This window comes from Suillus subaureus, assembly GCF_016647635.1.
Source record: "Suillus subaureus strain MN1 chromosome Unknown BJ212scaffold_5, whole genome shotgun sequence".
Lineage (NCBI taxonomy): Eukaryota > Fungi > Basidiomycota > Agaricomycetes > Boletales > Suillaceae > Suillus > Suillus subaureus.
The window spans coordinates 160,247-176,826 of record NW_024538561.1 but is presented as its reverse complement, the minus strand read 5'-3'; the positions used below and the strand labels follow the sequence as shown (position 1 = coordinate 176,826).

Genomic DNA, 16,580 nt, shown 5'->3' with positions numbered 1-16,580 from the left:
TCATACACCCTATGAGGATAGGCCATTGCTGAGGCACCACCAGCATTGAAAGCATGTGCATCCTCATTGACAGGGTGGGACTTTGTCAGGTATCAACATCGAGTAGGCAGGTCAAAACATAAGATCATGTATGAGCTGAGAGTGGGACATGACCACAGCACTATTAGCATCAAACAAGCAGGTCAAAACACAAGATCACACATGACCTGAGAGCAGGACATGGCCACAGCACCATCAGTGTTAAGTAAGCAGGTCAAAACACATGGTAATGTACAGTGTGCTGGATGTGAAAGTTGTGAATAAGGTGCATTTCTGCTTCAGCTCTGGGAACAGAGTCAATGTTAGAAGATTGTATGCTCTGCTTTGCTCTATAGCCTCTGCAGGAGATCTGAAATCATTGTTTGCACTCTCAGCTTTGGCTGTTAGGTGCCATCAGCAACCAGAAAACAAACATACTCACCAATTGATCAAGCAACTCACCTGGTGTTGAAATGAATACTTGGCACTAATGTGATTGACAGCACCACAAAAATAACATTTATATTGAACTGTAGAGAATGTATCCACCTCAAAGACAACCCTCATGATGATCGTTGTGCCTGCTTCAATGCTTGGCCATTCATGGCTTGTAGGTCAGGTTACTTGCCTGTCATCATCAATGCACAAATCATACTGTCTTTCCTCCATATACTGTTGCTGAGTTCAAGCCTCAATTGAGGTGTGTCTAAATAGAAGCTGGAGCTGCTTATTGAATTGCTAAAGAGAATTGGGTGAGTAAGCTTCTCCAAGATAGAATTTATGGCAAGGTTTACCTCAAATGAGTTGCAGACATCCATCGGCACTGGATGTGAGTGATCTGTTGCATCTACCAGTGTCACAAAGTCAAGTGTGACAATCAGCCCCACAGAAGACTGCCTAGGTAAAAATATGCTTGCAATTCCCATCAGGATTTTGTGCTACCTCTCCAGAGTGTTCTGCATTTCCTGGATGTCATGTTGACTTTGCATTTGAGATGACCACTAATGAAGTGGAATAGTGAGTGCATGCAAACAATCCTAAGAGAGTAGAACACAACTGAATAATCCACAAGATAACAGTCTATTTTGCTGGAGCATCCAATGATAGCTTGCATAACAGATGTATATGTGAGATGATGGTTCTACAACTGTGTTACCTGGGCCAATATGTTTTGCAGCATCCTAAGTGCAACTCAATATCAAGTAAATTCAAGAATACATCAACAAGGGGTATACCTTATTATGGCACCCCTCTGGTATTGTTCAACAGGATTCTGGGTGGTCGGGGCATTGCACAGATAGGAACTTAGTTGATGAAGTCATGATACCAGGTGATCTGGGTCTGCCTTATTCTGACTACATTTTTGTGATAGTCTCTGAATGAAGGAACATCCTGGTAATAAAATAAGTTCTCACATCTATGGCTTGAAGGATTGACAATAATCCACTAATAGCAGCTCACATTGGAGGACTGGCAAATGGAACTACACCTGCAATGCCCTGGACTAAAGGTAAAAATGTCTGAGCCATGTCAGAAGCTTTGTGGGCAAAGGAATTGCCCCAAGAGGATGTGGTGGAGGAAATATTCAGGGAGATTTTGTGACTTGGATCCCTGCTCAGAGAATCAGGGAGCACTAGTGGTAATGAATTCAAATGGAGAGTAGGTGAAGGAATGTGAAACTCACTACAGACTTGGATGTCTGCAGGAATGGTGTACTCATCATCATGGTGGGTGGTTATTGAGCTGTATTGTATACATCCATTCTTTGCAGGGCACCTCCAAGTCAATTGAACTGCAAATACTTTGCCCAGATTGAAATTCTTGATGAAATTCTTGACCTGTGAAGAGGTCATTTTAGTTGGGTGGGTTAATAGATGGGTCAGAGGGAATACAAGATGGAGGAGTACTAATTGAGACTCAATTGAGGCAGCTATGTACAATGCTGTGCATGCACAAGCCTCATGTAGTACTTACTTCAACACATGTGTTAAGTTCTGGAATGACTTGCTGTAATCACACTGGCTGTTAAGAACCATGTTGCTCAAGGGAGAGAGAGACCGACTCAGAGGGGCTTGGCCTCAGCTTGTATGCTGTGCCCCTTACCTGAGTATTGGCCCTTCATTTCATATGAGGTCTGATGATGATCTGACGAAGTCCAGAGGACTTCCAGAGGCTGGCTACTCTGGTGGAGTGCTAGAGGACTTCTGGAGGAGTGCAGGAAACATTCAGAGGAGTGCAGGAGAGTTCTGGAGGAACACAGGAAGTGCTCAGGAGAGTTCCCACTGCAAGGTAATACTTCTACAGGAAACAGGATGGAAGGATAGGAGGTCCAAAGGTCCAGAGGACAGAAGGACAGGAGGACAGGAGGACAGGAGGACAGGAGGACAGGAGGACAGGAGGACAGGAGGGCAGGAGGGCAGGATGATGGAGGACAGAAGGACAGGATGTCTGGAGGTACAAAGGACAGGATGTCTGAAGGTACAGAGGACAGGATGTCCAAAGGTACAGAGAGCAAGATGTCCAAAGGACAGGAAGATAGGACATCTGAGGGTTAGGAGGACAGGATGTCTGAAGGTACTGTTACAGTCATGTATGCCCCTATTCATTTTCCACCTTACTATTCTTGTATTATGTCACAAGCCACATGATGCCACCACTAGACCTGACTCCAATATCTGTATTACATCACAATCGCCATTGCCATTGCTAGATGACTTATCTCTGACTCATTGTTGACCTACATCTGCCCTAAAGTCATTTACAGTCCTATATATAGTCAACAATGTACTTAGTAGTTCCTTACTTTAATCTTACTAGGTTTTCACCTGAAACATCTCTCGCTTAGGACCTCCAATCCTAAGTTGTCTAAATCGATATTCAAGTCAAAGACACTCTCTTTGTCTTGTCTTACAACCCTTGCATTTGCAAGGTTTTGACTATAACTTCAGCCATCACTCTTATCGAGCTGCTGTTGTTATGATCATCCTAGTTCATAACAGGTATGGAGGGTGGGATGTCTGAAGGACAGGACACCTGGAGGTCCAGAAAGAATAGGGGCTACATCAGATGGAGTCTGATGTAGAAACAAACAGAGGTAGACTACCCTAAGGTAGAGTCAGAGGGACAGGGATTGGACCTAAGTCCGGAAAGAGGGTAAGTGCCGGAAAGGTGGAGCTCTGGCCTAGAGAATCAATCCCTAGGCCTGATGGGTAGGATGGACTTAGGTGGACTAAAGTCCAAGAGAGGATTGGGCAGGTAGAGCAAAGTCTAAGATGATATTCAAACTAAGGAAACTACAGGAGTATCTACAGGGGTTATATACTGGAGACTATCTGAGGGGATCAGTAAGCAAAGGAGCAGGGCTATGTACAAGCATGTGGAAACACATTAGTAAGTAAGACAGAACATAAGTAAATGAACTCAGAGATGAAGACTCGTACAAGGATCAATAAGCAAGACAGAAGAAGAGGTAACTGAAAGCCAGAAAGGCAGAGATGTCTAAATGGGGATAGGCACAGGATGTCGGACAGAGGGTGGGAATAGGTCCAGAGATCTGGGGATCTGGAAGACAAGGTGGATATAGGACCAGAATATGACGAGGTGAAGTCCGGATGTCTTGCTGGATGGAGTGTGCATAGGGTGGATGGGACAGGGGGGTATGGATCAGGCCAGCAGTGGAGATCTGATGGTCCAGAGCTCAGGGGTAAATCTGGAGCATAGTCAATCCTGCTGAGGTGTGGAGCACACAGCAGAAGGGGATCTGGGAATGAGTTGGATATGAAGTGGGGTCCAGACGTAGGCTCGGAAGGCATGGGAATATGATGGAATGTGGGTCCAGATTGTGGGATATGACACACAATCATCATCCTGCAAGGTTTCTGCTTTGTCCAAGCTCAGGCTCTCACATCCTGCTCCACCAGGTCAAATATTATAAATGATGTCAGTCAGCTTGGACTACCAAGAGCATACTTTTTCTTAGCCTTGCTGATGTAATATGCAGCTCTCTGACAGCTGTAAAACTAAATCTCTCACAGATAGTGCAAAAGTGGGTGACTATCTGTAGGCCTGAATAATGTAGTTTAGAATAGAATAGAATAAAAAATACTATTTAAAGAAATCCTGCCACAATGCTGCTGTTCATTTAGGATGACTTTCCCACACATTATTTTCTTCACCCTCTTAAAAACTCTAAATTTGTAGGAAGCCCCCCCCCTCTACAGATTATAACTGACAGATTATTCTGTTTTAGGTCACTAATGCCCTTGCTATCCACTTACTCATCACTTAGTAATCTACATCTGAGGTTCCCATCTCACACATCTCCACCATAGTAATAGTTGTTGCCTCATTTCACCATCTTGCAATTCATGGAATGCCATGTGAATTGACATCAATATGTGTGATAGGCTTCTCATAACACTGACTAGCAAAACCAGATGTAAGGATCAGTCCAAATGTTTGAACATCAATGCCCATGGTTGTAATGTTGAAAGCACAATCATTTTGACTCTTGTACAAATGCTTGCCATGGTGTATTGTGATGTAGATCAGGAAGGAGTTAGGCAATGACAGAGGCAGAGTCATCCAGGGTTCCAAGTCTCAATACAATTGAGTCAAGCAAACTGAACTCCAGCAACCAGGGTGGCTACTAACATTTTCACAACTTCTTTGTCATCAAGAAAAGCCATCTCCTCCATATTGTTCATCAGAGTATACTGTAGTAGCAGATCATCCATTGGAGTGCTGACCTAACCCTGATTATTTTATTCAAAGTACATTACAGTTTGGTTTTCTGTACATATTATCTTTTGCAGATATGTTTCAAGGTCCATCATAATCTATTCTACATTATTTGGCCTACAGATAGTCACCCAGTTATGGTATAAATGTATATCAGGGCTAATTTACACCTCTACCATTTTGGGGCTGTACTATAGCTATTCAACAGTTGGCAGTGTATGATGAGCCTCAAGGTCTTTCATTCATGGTACATATGCTATTTAAAGAGGAGCTTGAAATTGGGCCTGACATTGATCAATAGCAACACCAGCAGCCTAGCTCATTTGAGCGCTTCAGGCTACCAAGACATTGGCCATAATTATAATGGACATATTGGCACCAATCTACCAACCTGCACATTGCATGCCAAGGGCATACTTATTTCCTTCTCAATCCAGCCTCTCACTTTCCTGCTCACAACTGTTTCCATATTGGAGCACTCAACCCACATTTGCCTATTGGGCCAATCATCAATTCTTTTGTATGCAATGCTCAGATCAGGTCTTTGTGTTACCAGGGAGGGACAATTGCCTGATTGTTAGACTTATCACAGTTTATAGTGCACTCTTCCACCCCCTTAGTATGCCCTCACATCATCCTAAAATGTGCAACATGTATTATTCACTATCCTGTCTATCAAACTTACCTCTCCATTTCTGGCCATCTCTTGCACTTATGATGAGAGCTCAGAGAAATAGTGCTTGAAGAGTTGAAACTGAAAATGGACAGTCCCAGTGGTTGCACCCCAAGTCATCAAGAGCTACTCTGCTTAGGTCTTGGTTTGGTGGACATCATTAACCTTTTACAATGATCACTGGTATCCTAGATTTAGAGGTCAAACAGGCTTGCCATCTTGATGAATGAGCATGTGTACAATATTAACAAACTTGAACACAGTTGTAGGCACTTAAATAAAGAACTAATGATTTCCCACCACAGTGATCACTGAAGTGTTTGACTTGTGTTTGCCACTGACAGTTATTTTCATTACCTAGTGAATTGGACCAAATGTGAATGATAACCACTCTCTTTCTATGACACTCCAAACCCCACTTTAATAAATTACTGACACAGCCCAGAACTTGTGTGCACATTCCAAAAAGCATCAACTTGTTTGTGACATCAAGGACTCATGTGAGATATGGTGCATAATGGGCAGAAGATTAAGGTAGTGTATCATAGCAGGAAGAGTTTGGTCAGGGTAACAAGTCTGGGCAGCAAGGTATAGGTAATGGAAGCTCCATCATGATAAGTATTGTACTAGAAAAGATACTAAGTAGTAGGGCATGAGAAATTAGACAACAATAGCCACATCACCAATAAAATAATCATTGGACCAAGGATTAATACAAGGAGGGGCAGACAGACTATTGGGGTTGAGGATACCATGCAAGAAGATATTGGATGGCCACAGCTCTATGAAGTCGGGTGGCTTGGAGACAAAACAAAGAACACTTGGAAATTGGAACTGCATAGACAGTAAATCAGTGGTGTCAAAATGTGATGGAGCCTGATGGCTTGATCCAGCCTGCACACTGAAAAATGAGCCAGAGGGAACATTCTTTTGCAGGGTCTCTTGCACCAGAGACATTTGTCAAACAATGTTGGGAAGTTCATCAATGTCTGCATTAGAACTTTGCAGAAAAACTAAATTCTGAGTGAGTGAAGAAAGTGATATCTAATGAATATGAACAAATGTTTCTTAGGCTGCAAGGCTGCATTGAAAATGCTCAGTGCTTGAAGATCTGGTGCTGAGTCCTCCTGCTTCATTGTGATGCCTCCTAGAAAAATGAATGAGTGACAGAATAACTTGTGAACTAGTACACACCTTTCATTTTCTTGGTGGCTGGTTGATATTCATCAGCAAAACCCTGATTTGGGCACAGTGCCACAGCCACACAGCATGTCACAGGTTACATAGATTTTGTTGTAAAGGCTCTGCAGCACCACACAAGTATTGATTCTATGTAAAAATGAGTGTAATGTAGTCATAAACATGTATATAACAAGATGGTGTGCTAATAATTATGTTTTATTGAGAAATTGTGTAGTGTGCAGCACTGTACAGCGCTGTACATGGGGGGACCTCGCTGTGACACTGTGATTGCTGTGCAGCATTGTGCAGCACTGCACATAGGGTTAGGGTTTTGCTGATGAGCCTACTCACTCAAACCAACACAACTCATTTTGCTTGCTTTGAAGTACAACATCAAAACATGCTTTCCACACACTTTTGAGCGACTCATTTCAGCTTGCATCAACAATATCTCCAATGTGGAATGTCATGCTGTTGGGTTCATTGTGTGGAACACAATGTTCAAAGTCAAGGAACATCTGGATGTACTACACCATCAGATTGTTGCCTGTGAAGCCCCACCCATGGTACATGCAGGAACTTGCATGAACCAAAAGAGATATGAGGAGGACTGGAAGCAGCTGTGGTGGAACGGAATGGGTCAGTTTTTACTGGACAGACAAAACCCACAACCTTACAAGGACACTGTTGAACAGTTCAAGAAACTTGGACTGCTGGAAAGCTGCATTATTCATTGTGAAAGGCCAAAGTGCTTTTGAACATGAGCGAAAACTCGTCACTCACACAGCTAATGATCTGGCAAGATTGCTGATTGTTGAGCCCAACTTCGAAGATTTCGGCCGTGCAGTTCAATACTAGCAGTAGCTACACAACACATTGTAGTATTGCGTACTCAATGGTGTGTCGCGCACTCAGTTGTTGTGTATCACACACCCAGTAGTGTATCGCACAATATATTAAAGTGGGATTTGGAGCGTCATATCTTTCCACCTTAGACTGCAATGGCAAGCACCTGTTCAGAATGCAGAGATGCTGTGTTAATTATTACCTGAGTGGTGTGGTATATGCTACCATGAGTTGTACGTGAGATATCCACCTAAACGTAAATCGCACAAAAATATAGCGTGCACGTACTGAACGATAATGCAATGATTAGCTGGAGGTACTGATTCCTCCACTCGCAGTACACTGGACACCATGTCGTGGACTGTTAAAGGAAAGTAAGGTCGCCGAGAACTCGACGGCAGTGCACTGCAATGAGCAAGATTCGCTTTTCACTTCTTCTCCTCGTTAGTTTGTGCCACCGCGTCGACTGTCCCCATTTCTGAAGCCTGAGTAACGGTCGATGCTGAACTGCCATCCTCAGGCACTTCCTTGTTTTCACTGTTCGCAACACCTCCATTCCCCAGAAGACCCCAAACGATTTTCTCCCTTCCCATGGCCTCTTCCTCGGCCTCCGCCCTCAAAGTTTCTTCCCTCCCGTCTCTTGATAGCTGGCGCAATACCTCAATATTCGTTGACGCCGGTCGGAAGAGCCTGTGATTGAACGACGGCGCGCCATTCTCATTGGCCTCATGTCCTTCCTCCTCTGGCAAACCGTTCTCGACCATTATGACAGGGCTCTCGTCAGCTGCCACCACATCGTGTAGCCTGCCTGCTGCTATTTCCTCACTCTCGCCTGAAGGGGAAGCAGCCTTCTTCCGTCTGCCAAAATCCAGCGCATTCCACCATGCCTCCATCTCCTCCGGTCGGCTGATATTTGCTGGGAAATTCCATGCACGGAACTGCCTGTCTTTCGCAGATGCGAGGTTGGCCCGAATTCTGGAGGCTTCCAACGAGCTATGCGAGATCGCCCAATGGAGAATCCCTGTAACACCGAAAATATCAATACGCATAATAACGAAATTGGAAGAAATATGTGGCGACGCACAGTTCTCGTCAGACGCGACATCAATCGCTCTTGAACCCCACACAGGCTGGCCGGCGACAAAGTTCTGCACCTCTACGTCGATCTGAACGATTGGGGGTTCCTCTGTCTTCACTCGGCCCTCCCCCTCAGCATCTTTCTCTTGTTCCGCCACCTTCGTTTCCTCCTCTGTCTCCTTCGACTCTGTTAGGCTCTTTCCCTTCCCTTCTTTCTCTGCATCCCACTCGACAGGCTCCACCCATATATTCATCTTCGGCGAGCGCTCCCGTGTCTCGAAAGTGCATTTCACGCTCTAACCAGGACCACACCTGTCAACAAAAAGCTGGAGAAGACAAAGAAGCGGACTCACCCTCTCCCCAAACACTCCAACAATCTCATCCATCACTATTTCCAGCACCTTCACACACTTCTCGAATATGCGCGCGCCTCTGGTAGGCGCACCATCACCGTTAACAGCACCAGCAGGTTTCACATCTTGTCCAAACAAGCGTGCGTCCATCTCCTCGAGCGAGACGTATTGGAATCCAAAAACGCGGGCCGTGTTGTGGTAAGCAACAAATACGCCATCCATGTTACCGATACGAGCTTGGAAGCTGGTATGGGATGATATCAGGTCAAGACGAGGAAGCAAAAGGGGTGGAGCGCCAACACACCTGTATTTCAGAAATGCACTTCGAATCAAATCGTAATATTCTTTCTCGAAGCTCTCCAGTGGTCCGTGAAGCGTGCGAATGAGGTAACCTGAGTTCTCCTACATTCAACGAAATTCGTTAACCACAGTCCCAGTTCAGAGTATGAATGCGAAAACACTGAGCCGTTGTTGATGCGCAGATGATGTGCCCCGATAGAATCACAATAACGGATGGCACTCGGACCCAAACAAAAAAGTACACACCTCGAAATTCAGCAAATCCAGTCGGATTGGCACCGCAGCACGGGTCTTGACATCAAAAACGCCTGTTCCTGGTAAGCGCGGGTCGACGCAATCGAGCTGGGAGCGCATCAAAAAGCGGTTACTCTGATCCCATAATATCAGCACACCATATAACACGGACGTAATCAGAAATCCAACGCGCGAGAGAGCGTAGGAGAAAAACGCACCTTAGCATACCGATATGCCTCCCTCCTTTTATCCTCCTCACCTTCTGCTGGGGCGGGCGAGGAGCGCAGGAGAGTCTTGAACTCAGGTTCTGGAACTGTCAAGAATTTTTCCAGGAGAGTGCCCTGTAATGCAAACGCAGTCATTAGTTAGGTGATAAGCAAAATCAAAATTCATAAAGCGAAAGTCACGGATGAAAAGTGAGAAGGAACAAACGGAAACAGAACCAAATGCACCTGCGCAACTCACCATCCACGTCAATACATTTTTCTCGCTGTCATCCTCGCCATCTTTGCCGGAGTCGACCGCCCATACACCGTCTTTATATCGTAACACGATTGATACAGGCATGCGCTGGCCTGGGGTAAAGTTCGTTGGCTGTGAATAAACATGTCAGCAAGTATTGGAAAATGTGGATAAGCAGAACGGGAGGGTATATAGATGCGTCCAGGAACGTGTAGTCAGATGTAATGGTTAAGAAGCGAGTGTAAACCGCGCGTGAAGGCAAAAGAGCACACGTCGCACGACAAGAGCTTGGTATTTGGTACGTTTAACCGCACTACGAAACACATGGATTTGGAAGAGAATAATAAAATCCATGCCCAAAAAATCAGCCTCAGGTACGGTAAACAATCACCCACCTCATGCGCGAAAGCGCCGCTCAAAACACTCGTATCTACTTCCTTTCCACCAGAAATGAGGAAGTAAATATGGCTGAGCAGACCAGTGAGGGAGGAAGTGGAGCCAACGTATGGTCGGGAGTGTATTTTCGCGAGGGTATGAAGGTCCTATGGAGTGAGCGTCCTAAGATTTTGTAGATAGAAAAAGTAAGGATCGAACGTACATCATCCTGAGAACTCCGTATGAACCCAGTGACGCGCTCGAACGCGAAATCTGTGACTTTGGGTATGCTTTCAAGCCAAGGCGTGAAATTATATACACGGGAGCGTGGATCTTGGAGCCAATGAACACCGGGGCTACAGATAGAGTTAAAATGGCATTTACAATTCACAGGGCAGAAAGACGCGCTTAAATAACACCCTGTCAAGCCCATGCGCAAGCCGCGCAATAGGTTTGTGCTCCGAGGGTGGGTCAATATCTGCGAATGCACACGTTAGAACTAGGTTCTAAACGTTGCGAATGTTACTGAATAACACGAACCTTCCAGTATGTTGTTGATAGAGATCGGTCCGCTTGATGAGGAGGATTCAGATCTCGCGCGTCGTCGAAGAGACCCTCTACACGGCGGGTATAAGGTAGGGGATGGCGTATATGCGGCGGTTGTCCATGTCTCGTGGACTTCATCCCACCTTGTCGTCCATCACCACTGAACGACCCCTGCAATCCATAACTTTCATTCTCCCCCGGTCGAAGCGCTTCATATGATAGACCAGAGCTGAATGAGAAGCAAAACTAACAGTAATTTCATGCAAAACGCACCGTCCTCGCCCCACCCTGTCGTCCAACCATCCTTCGCCAAACGATTGGTTTCCGCAGAACCATTCTGCAGTAGCTGCAGTACCCCCGCACGCTTCGCGTCGAACCCTGCAAGTGAGGCACGCGCTGATTCTACAGCAGGTCGTGCGCCAGCACCGCCAAACTTCGCTTTTCCCGAGGCCTTCTTTTTTCTTGGCTGCTTTTCCTTTTTTCTTCTCTTCGAAATACCTGCAGTCGGAACGACACGATGAGGGTTTTGAATACACGAATTGATCGTCTCCTCCACGGCACTATCGATTTTTTGCGTGATCTCCTGTATCAAGGGGACAGTATTGGAAGAAGAGCTGATGGTTTTAGCATCTTCTTCTGCGGTGCATGAGTTATTTGCGTGGTTGCACGAGGGGTCACGCTGGCTATGCAGAGAGCGCGAGAGTTTCCCAAGAATATATCCTTGTCCATGCCCATCCTGTTTTCCCTGCTCATCATTCACAGTCTCTCTGCTTCTGCTATCATCCTTTCCCAAGTCCACGCTTTGACTCTGGCCCTGGCCATGGCTTCGATTTGAGTCCGCGTCCGGCTTGGCATTTAAAACACCCGCAGAAGTGCCAAATGCTCGTTTTCTGTAAGTAAGTGCACCGATAGCAATAGAGCGCGCATTCACGTGGAAACGGCGCATCCGAAAGTCGTGGTTCAAAGCTTCTTTCGACTCGGAGTTTGATGAAAAGCTTTTTAATGGGCGCTTATTTACATAAAATCAAACCGCTCATACGTCATATATTTTTAACAGTCAAAATCAGATTTAGTATTGAACGTTTGGGATTGTCTCTTGCATGATTGATTCACAGGTGCTGACACCATGCACCAGTAAAATTTATATATCCAGAAGCAACCACATTGATCAAGTCAGCAACGAACTGCATATCCGAGTCGTGCCATCGACAACTCCAATGCGTACAAATGTCTTTCTACATTCAAATCTCCCCAGTGCACACCAACTCCAGTCATTCAACATCCCTCCTAACCTTGGTAAAGTTCTCGCACACATCTGAAGTGATTAATATGTCGTCCTCAATGCGCACGCCGCTCATTTCGCGGTACACCTTCAACAAGTCGCGGTTCCCTACATTCAGACCCCTCTACAGCTTTGAGTAGATGTTCATGGAAGTAGATCTCTAGCTCAACAGTCTACCGGAGTAAGCAGGTGAATAATTCACGCAAGGTTCGAACTTACGACAACAATGCCTTCTGCGAGCGGCAACCGGAGCCGCAGGTACGTGTAAAAACTGGGGTACCTGACTTTGTCTTGTGAAATAGTCGTGTTGTTTGTTAGTTTACTTGCACTCGGGACATTGTACACATCCATCCTGAGCGAATACCCGACTACGTGAGGGAAAAGGGCTGAGCCAACCCCACAACGCAGAACCCCGCCCCCGAGCCCCGAAGAGGCCGAGGTTGAGAAACTCTTCCACAAGAATCTGACAGAGTAGCTGGATGGTGTCCCGGTGGACACCAGGTCTGAGAATTTTGATCGACTTCTATGCAAGTATTACACGACGGTGCGAATTAGGAACCCGATTAGCAACGTCCCCAATCTTCTGCATCAGTTTGAGTTGTTATTGACATCCTTCCTACAACAAACAGTCGTAGAAAAAAATGACCTATCACACTGGCTGTGGAACGCACGTGCAGTGGATGATATTAATGACGAGGAAGTTTGATGAATGTGGATTCTGGACAGCCCAATCACTTCGCAAGTTTAGAAATCAGGCTTGATCCAAACGGGATACTGATCCACCTATATTGTTTGACGAAAGCAAAGTGGAGGAAATATGCGAAACCTCTGCAGCCATGTTCTTGTGTCCTGATAGAAGGGGGAATTTCCATAGCACATTACATACGACATACTGGCTGCGCTGGACGTTCACCAGATGATGTAATCTGTGACTGCGAACACGATCTGCTCTCGTGAGATGGGTAATATTCCCAGCAAACGGGACTTGATCAGACAAGGTTGAAGACTCACATGCACATCGTTCTGGTATATGACGGGCTTTATATGCTCATATATGCGATGTTCATCGTCTAGAAGATGAGAGCCAACAACGCTGACTGAAATGAATTCGTCAAATCATATTATTTAAATTTGCATGCGAATACCTTGGGCTGGCATCCATGAACCGTGCTGCAGTTCAAACTTCTAGGCTTACTATAAAACTTGAACTAGTGGGGGTCCCAGCTACTGGTAACCAATGATTCAAAGTCAATTCAAGTTAAAAACGATCATGATACTTATGGTTGGAGGCCTGGGCCACGGGAGCTTTATTAATAATATATAATTCCCACGCACTGCATGAAGCCTGCTATCATCATTAATACTGTGACCTTCAAAGCTTCAAGTTTCAAGGACTCGGCAGTCGAGCACCGAACAGTCTACCATGACCTTTATATCCTCGATACTCTCCTGGTTCAGTAGGTAAGCCAGCCTTTTCTTGAAGTGGACAAGACTTCACATATTGAATATCGCAGCATATTCTTCTCCAAAGCCGCTGAAATATCCGTGGTTGGGCTGCAGGTGCGTGGACTCGTATATTCCAAGTTCAGAAAATGGTACTGACACACCTTCACGAAGGCTTCTGGAAAGACTTCCTTTGTGAATGTTATTGGGTCGGGGCAGGTGCGACTGTTGTATTCATGGCCTTTCCTTCGCTCAAGCGGCTTACCTCACTCAGTGGTCGGAAGACGTCGTTCCAACTGTCGCATTCAACTATCGTAAGGTACGCAAAGGCGCTGTGACCCTGAAAATATGGGATGTCGCAGGACAGCCCAAATTTCGCTCAATGTGGGAGCGCTATTGTAACGGAGTTGATGCTGTCGTGTACGTCGTCCTGCTTCTTTGCGTTTGATAGTCGATTTCATTTGCAGAATGCTCTCTCGCTGCAGATTCGTAGTTGACTCGGCCGATGTAGGCTTTGCTATGCAATTGGTGGGTTTCAGTTCTAACGCCAATGCCGCTCACAGCAAGAGAAGTTTGACACGGCACGCTTCGAATTGCACCAACTATTGGCGCAGCCGAATCTAGCAAGTGTTCCTCTTTTGGTGGTGAGTTTGCTACCTCGGGGCATCTACATGGTTGCTTACATTGAGACAGCTTGGAAACAAGAATGACGTTCCCTCGCATGCATCTGTCAAGGATCTTATACGCGACCTGTGAGTAGAGAGCGTATTTAGTACTGCATGCCCACTCATCTTGAGGGAAGTCAACTGGACAAGATACAAGACCGCCCAGTCTCAGTACGTCTCTCGGAATTATTGTATGCTTTCAATGCACTTATGAGATATCGTTTTAGTGTTACTCGGTAAGCCTTCTCATACCGGATACCGTGTGCGCTAACTCTTTATCAGTGTTCGATGAAAAGTCAACATAATTTGTGCGTTCCACTTCTCTATTATGAACTCGTCTTCAATGAACTTCGAATTCTTGACTAATTGCACGATCATCTGTTGTAGGGATATAGTCCTTCGCTGGCTCTCAGATCGTAGTCATTAGACACCTCTAATGTGCTAATCCGACTCACTACATGGTTTATGGAATGCAGTCAACATCACCCATTTTCAGGCATTTAGTAGGATTGAAGTACATATTGTGACACTCGCACTAACGCAGACATACTGTTATGAGATCATACACGACTTGAGAAGGCATGGGGAAGAACCACTTCGGTTTGAATGAACAAATTGGCGACACCTAGCGCAATCCGACATCCCTCGAACCCTTCACTGCGTCGCTCAATTCAGTGATTGCCATGTCATATTGTTCCGCATACCTTTCCCTACTTGGTGTGTGATGGGATCGCCTACATCACTCACTTCAAAATGCTCTGGAAATACATGTCTTGCTCTGGACCTCCATTACGTACATATTCGGCTGGGAATCACGCCCTGTAGAGTGCACTGTCACCCACATTGACTCACAGAGCAATTTCACCAGCTATTCATGTTGTGACTTGCATTTGCAACACACAAACGTCATGTGGCGTCGATGGGCTTGCGGGTTGTTTCTAGTTTCAATTTTTGTGCGGAGTCTGTCCGTAAATATACACGCAGTCGCACACATTGCGAAGTGCAATTGCCAAGCGTGTAGCTCCGAGCAGGCGACGGACTGAAATACGTGACGGTAAAACAACATATCAGAGAAAATGTAAGTCTTTCTCTCTTACTCACTTCATGAACATGGCCGCGGCAGTGACCTATTGAATAATAGACATTCGTGGATCATTCGTGGCGAGCGTTGTGCGCGCCAAGGGATATTCTGATTCGGGATGCGCCGGAAAGTGACCAACACCTGACGATATCGGACCCATATACACCCCAACTTCAACACGTCAAGAACGCGTTAAACTACTGATTTGGAGGCGAAAGATAAAACTCGCCCTCAGGCTGCTGCAGTGTTCTTTAAAGAACCTGGAGTAGCGAGCTCTCCAGTTCACCATTTTACCTCAACACGAAGTACCACCCACAAAGATGTGTCCAGAGTCACCATAACAGACGCACTGGCATGAACGAGCCGACCAGGCGGACTCGTTATAACTGGCCTCCGTAACTTAGTCAAGACTGTCGTCCGCTTGACTGTTATGCCAAAAGGCAGTGATACTGAAAACTCGTGTTTCAGTATCGCGGACGGTATGCATGTAGATTATGGGAAATCTAGTAAGCCAGCGTGCTTACAGCCTCTCAGGATTTGGCGTAGTCCACACACAGCTACCACTGTTGCGGTTTCGAAGGTGAAAATGGAAGAATGATAATTTATAAGGCTGATCGCAGGCGCTCGCAGGTATAGCAAACTCCTTCAACGAACCACCTGCGTAGAGGAGTTGGACGAAGACATGGTTGTCATTCGAGGCGTGCGTTGGAAGGAGAATGATACAGGCGGTGACTTTCTCGAAAACATCGCTCTCGCTGGCAAATTGTTATGCCAACTCCACTTGATGTGTGTCCTGCTGTCCTCTGCACCCGACGCAAGCAATCTCGGATGTGTTACGTCTGACTGCTAGATCTGGCACTTGTCCGTACCACTGAAAGCGCGATGGGCAAGTTTGGTTGGTATCAGACTTGCTCCTTAGACTTTCTCCAAAGATATCACTGATATCTTGAGTGTCGTCGCCTACAGGGCACGAAGATGATATGTCCGTGTGTTCGCGAACGCTGCAATAACCTGCGCACAGAGCTGCATAGATGAAGCGCTAGCAATGGCAGTTTTCAGTTTGAAAGACAACAATGTGACACATGATCGCCAACTGCATGTCGTTCATGTAGATTACGTTTATCGGCATGTCACTGAATGGGAGAAGATACATCGAAGAAGCCATTCAGTGATGCAGCCTGTGCTTCATGCCACGTATCCTGGGACTGGACGTCTTGCCCCAAAGCAATTATCATTGTCGGTGATCGTCTAATGTAACAGAAAACACTCACCTTAGCTTCTGTGTATGAATTCGACTCGCCGT

General features: G+C 45.8%; 3 protein-coding genes across 3 annotated transcripts; 1 reads left to right on the top strand and 2 right to left on the bottom strand.

The window, feature by feature from the left end:
* Nucleotides 1–1,373: 1,373 nt before the first annotated feature.
* Nucleotides 1,374–1,871, bottom strand: BJ212DRAFT_1296522 (uncharacterized protein; the record flags this gene model as incomplete). Its single annotated transcript, XM_041332475.1, has 3 exons — nucleotides 1,374–1,410; nucleotides 1,480–1,651; nucleotides 1,703–1,871. The coding sequence occupies 3 exons, from the start codon at nucleotides 1,869–1,871 to the stop codon at nucleotides 1,374–1,376; spliced, it is 378 nt and encodes a 125-aa protein (XP_041196866.1).
* Nucleotides 1,872–7,887: 6,016 nt separating this feature from the next.
* Nucleotides 7,888–10,944, bottom strand: BJ212DRAFT_1456020 (mitochondrial protein Pet127-domain-containing protein; the record flags this gene model as incomplete). The annotated part of the gene is made up of 12 exons (XM_041338867.1): nucleotides 7,888–8,175; nucleotides 8,254–8,480; nucleotides 8,544–8,832; nucleotides 8,890–9,133; nucleotides 9,194–9,291; nucleotides 9,436–9,558; nucleotides 9,642–9,764; nucleotides 9,889–10,017; nucleotides 10,281–10,427; nucleotides 10,484–10,616; nucleotides 10,645–10,759; nucleotides 10,875–10,944. The coding sequence occupies 12 exons, from the start codon at nucleotides 10,942–10,944 to the stop codon at nucleotides 7,888–7,890; spliced, it is 1,986 nt and encodes a 661-aa protein (XP_041196865.1).
* A 2,567-nt stretch (nucleotides 10,945–13,511) lies between these two features.
* On the top strand, nucleotides 13,512–14,623 carry BJ212DRAFT_1263724 (Arl8a protein; the record flags this gene model as incomplete). The annotated part of the gene is made up of 10 exons (XM_041330366.1): nucleotides 13,512–13,549; nucleotides 13,603–13,648; nucleotides 13,706–13,750; nucleotides 13,806–13,973; nucleotides 14,095–14,175; nucleotides 14,225–14,283; nucleotides 14,334–14,367; nucleotides 14,424–14,432; nucleotides 14,479–14,504; nucleotides 14,584–14,623. The coding sequence occupies 10 exons, from the start codon at nucleotides 13,512–13,514 to the stop codon at nucleotides 14,621–14,623; spliced, it is 546 nt and encodes a 181-aa protein (XP_041196864.1).
* Nucleotides 14,624–16,580: the final 1,957 nt, after the last annotated feature.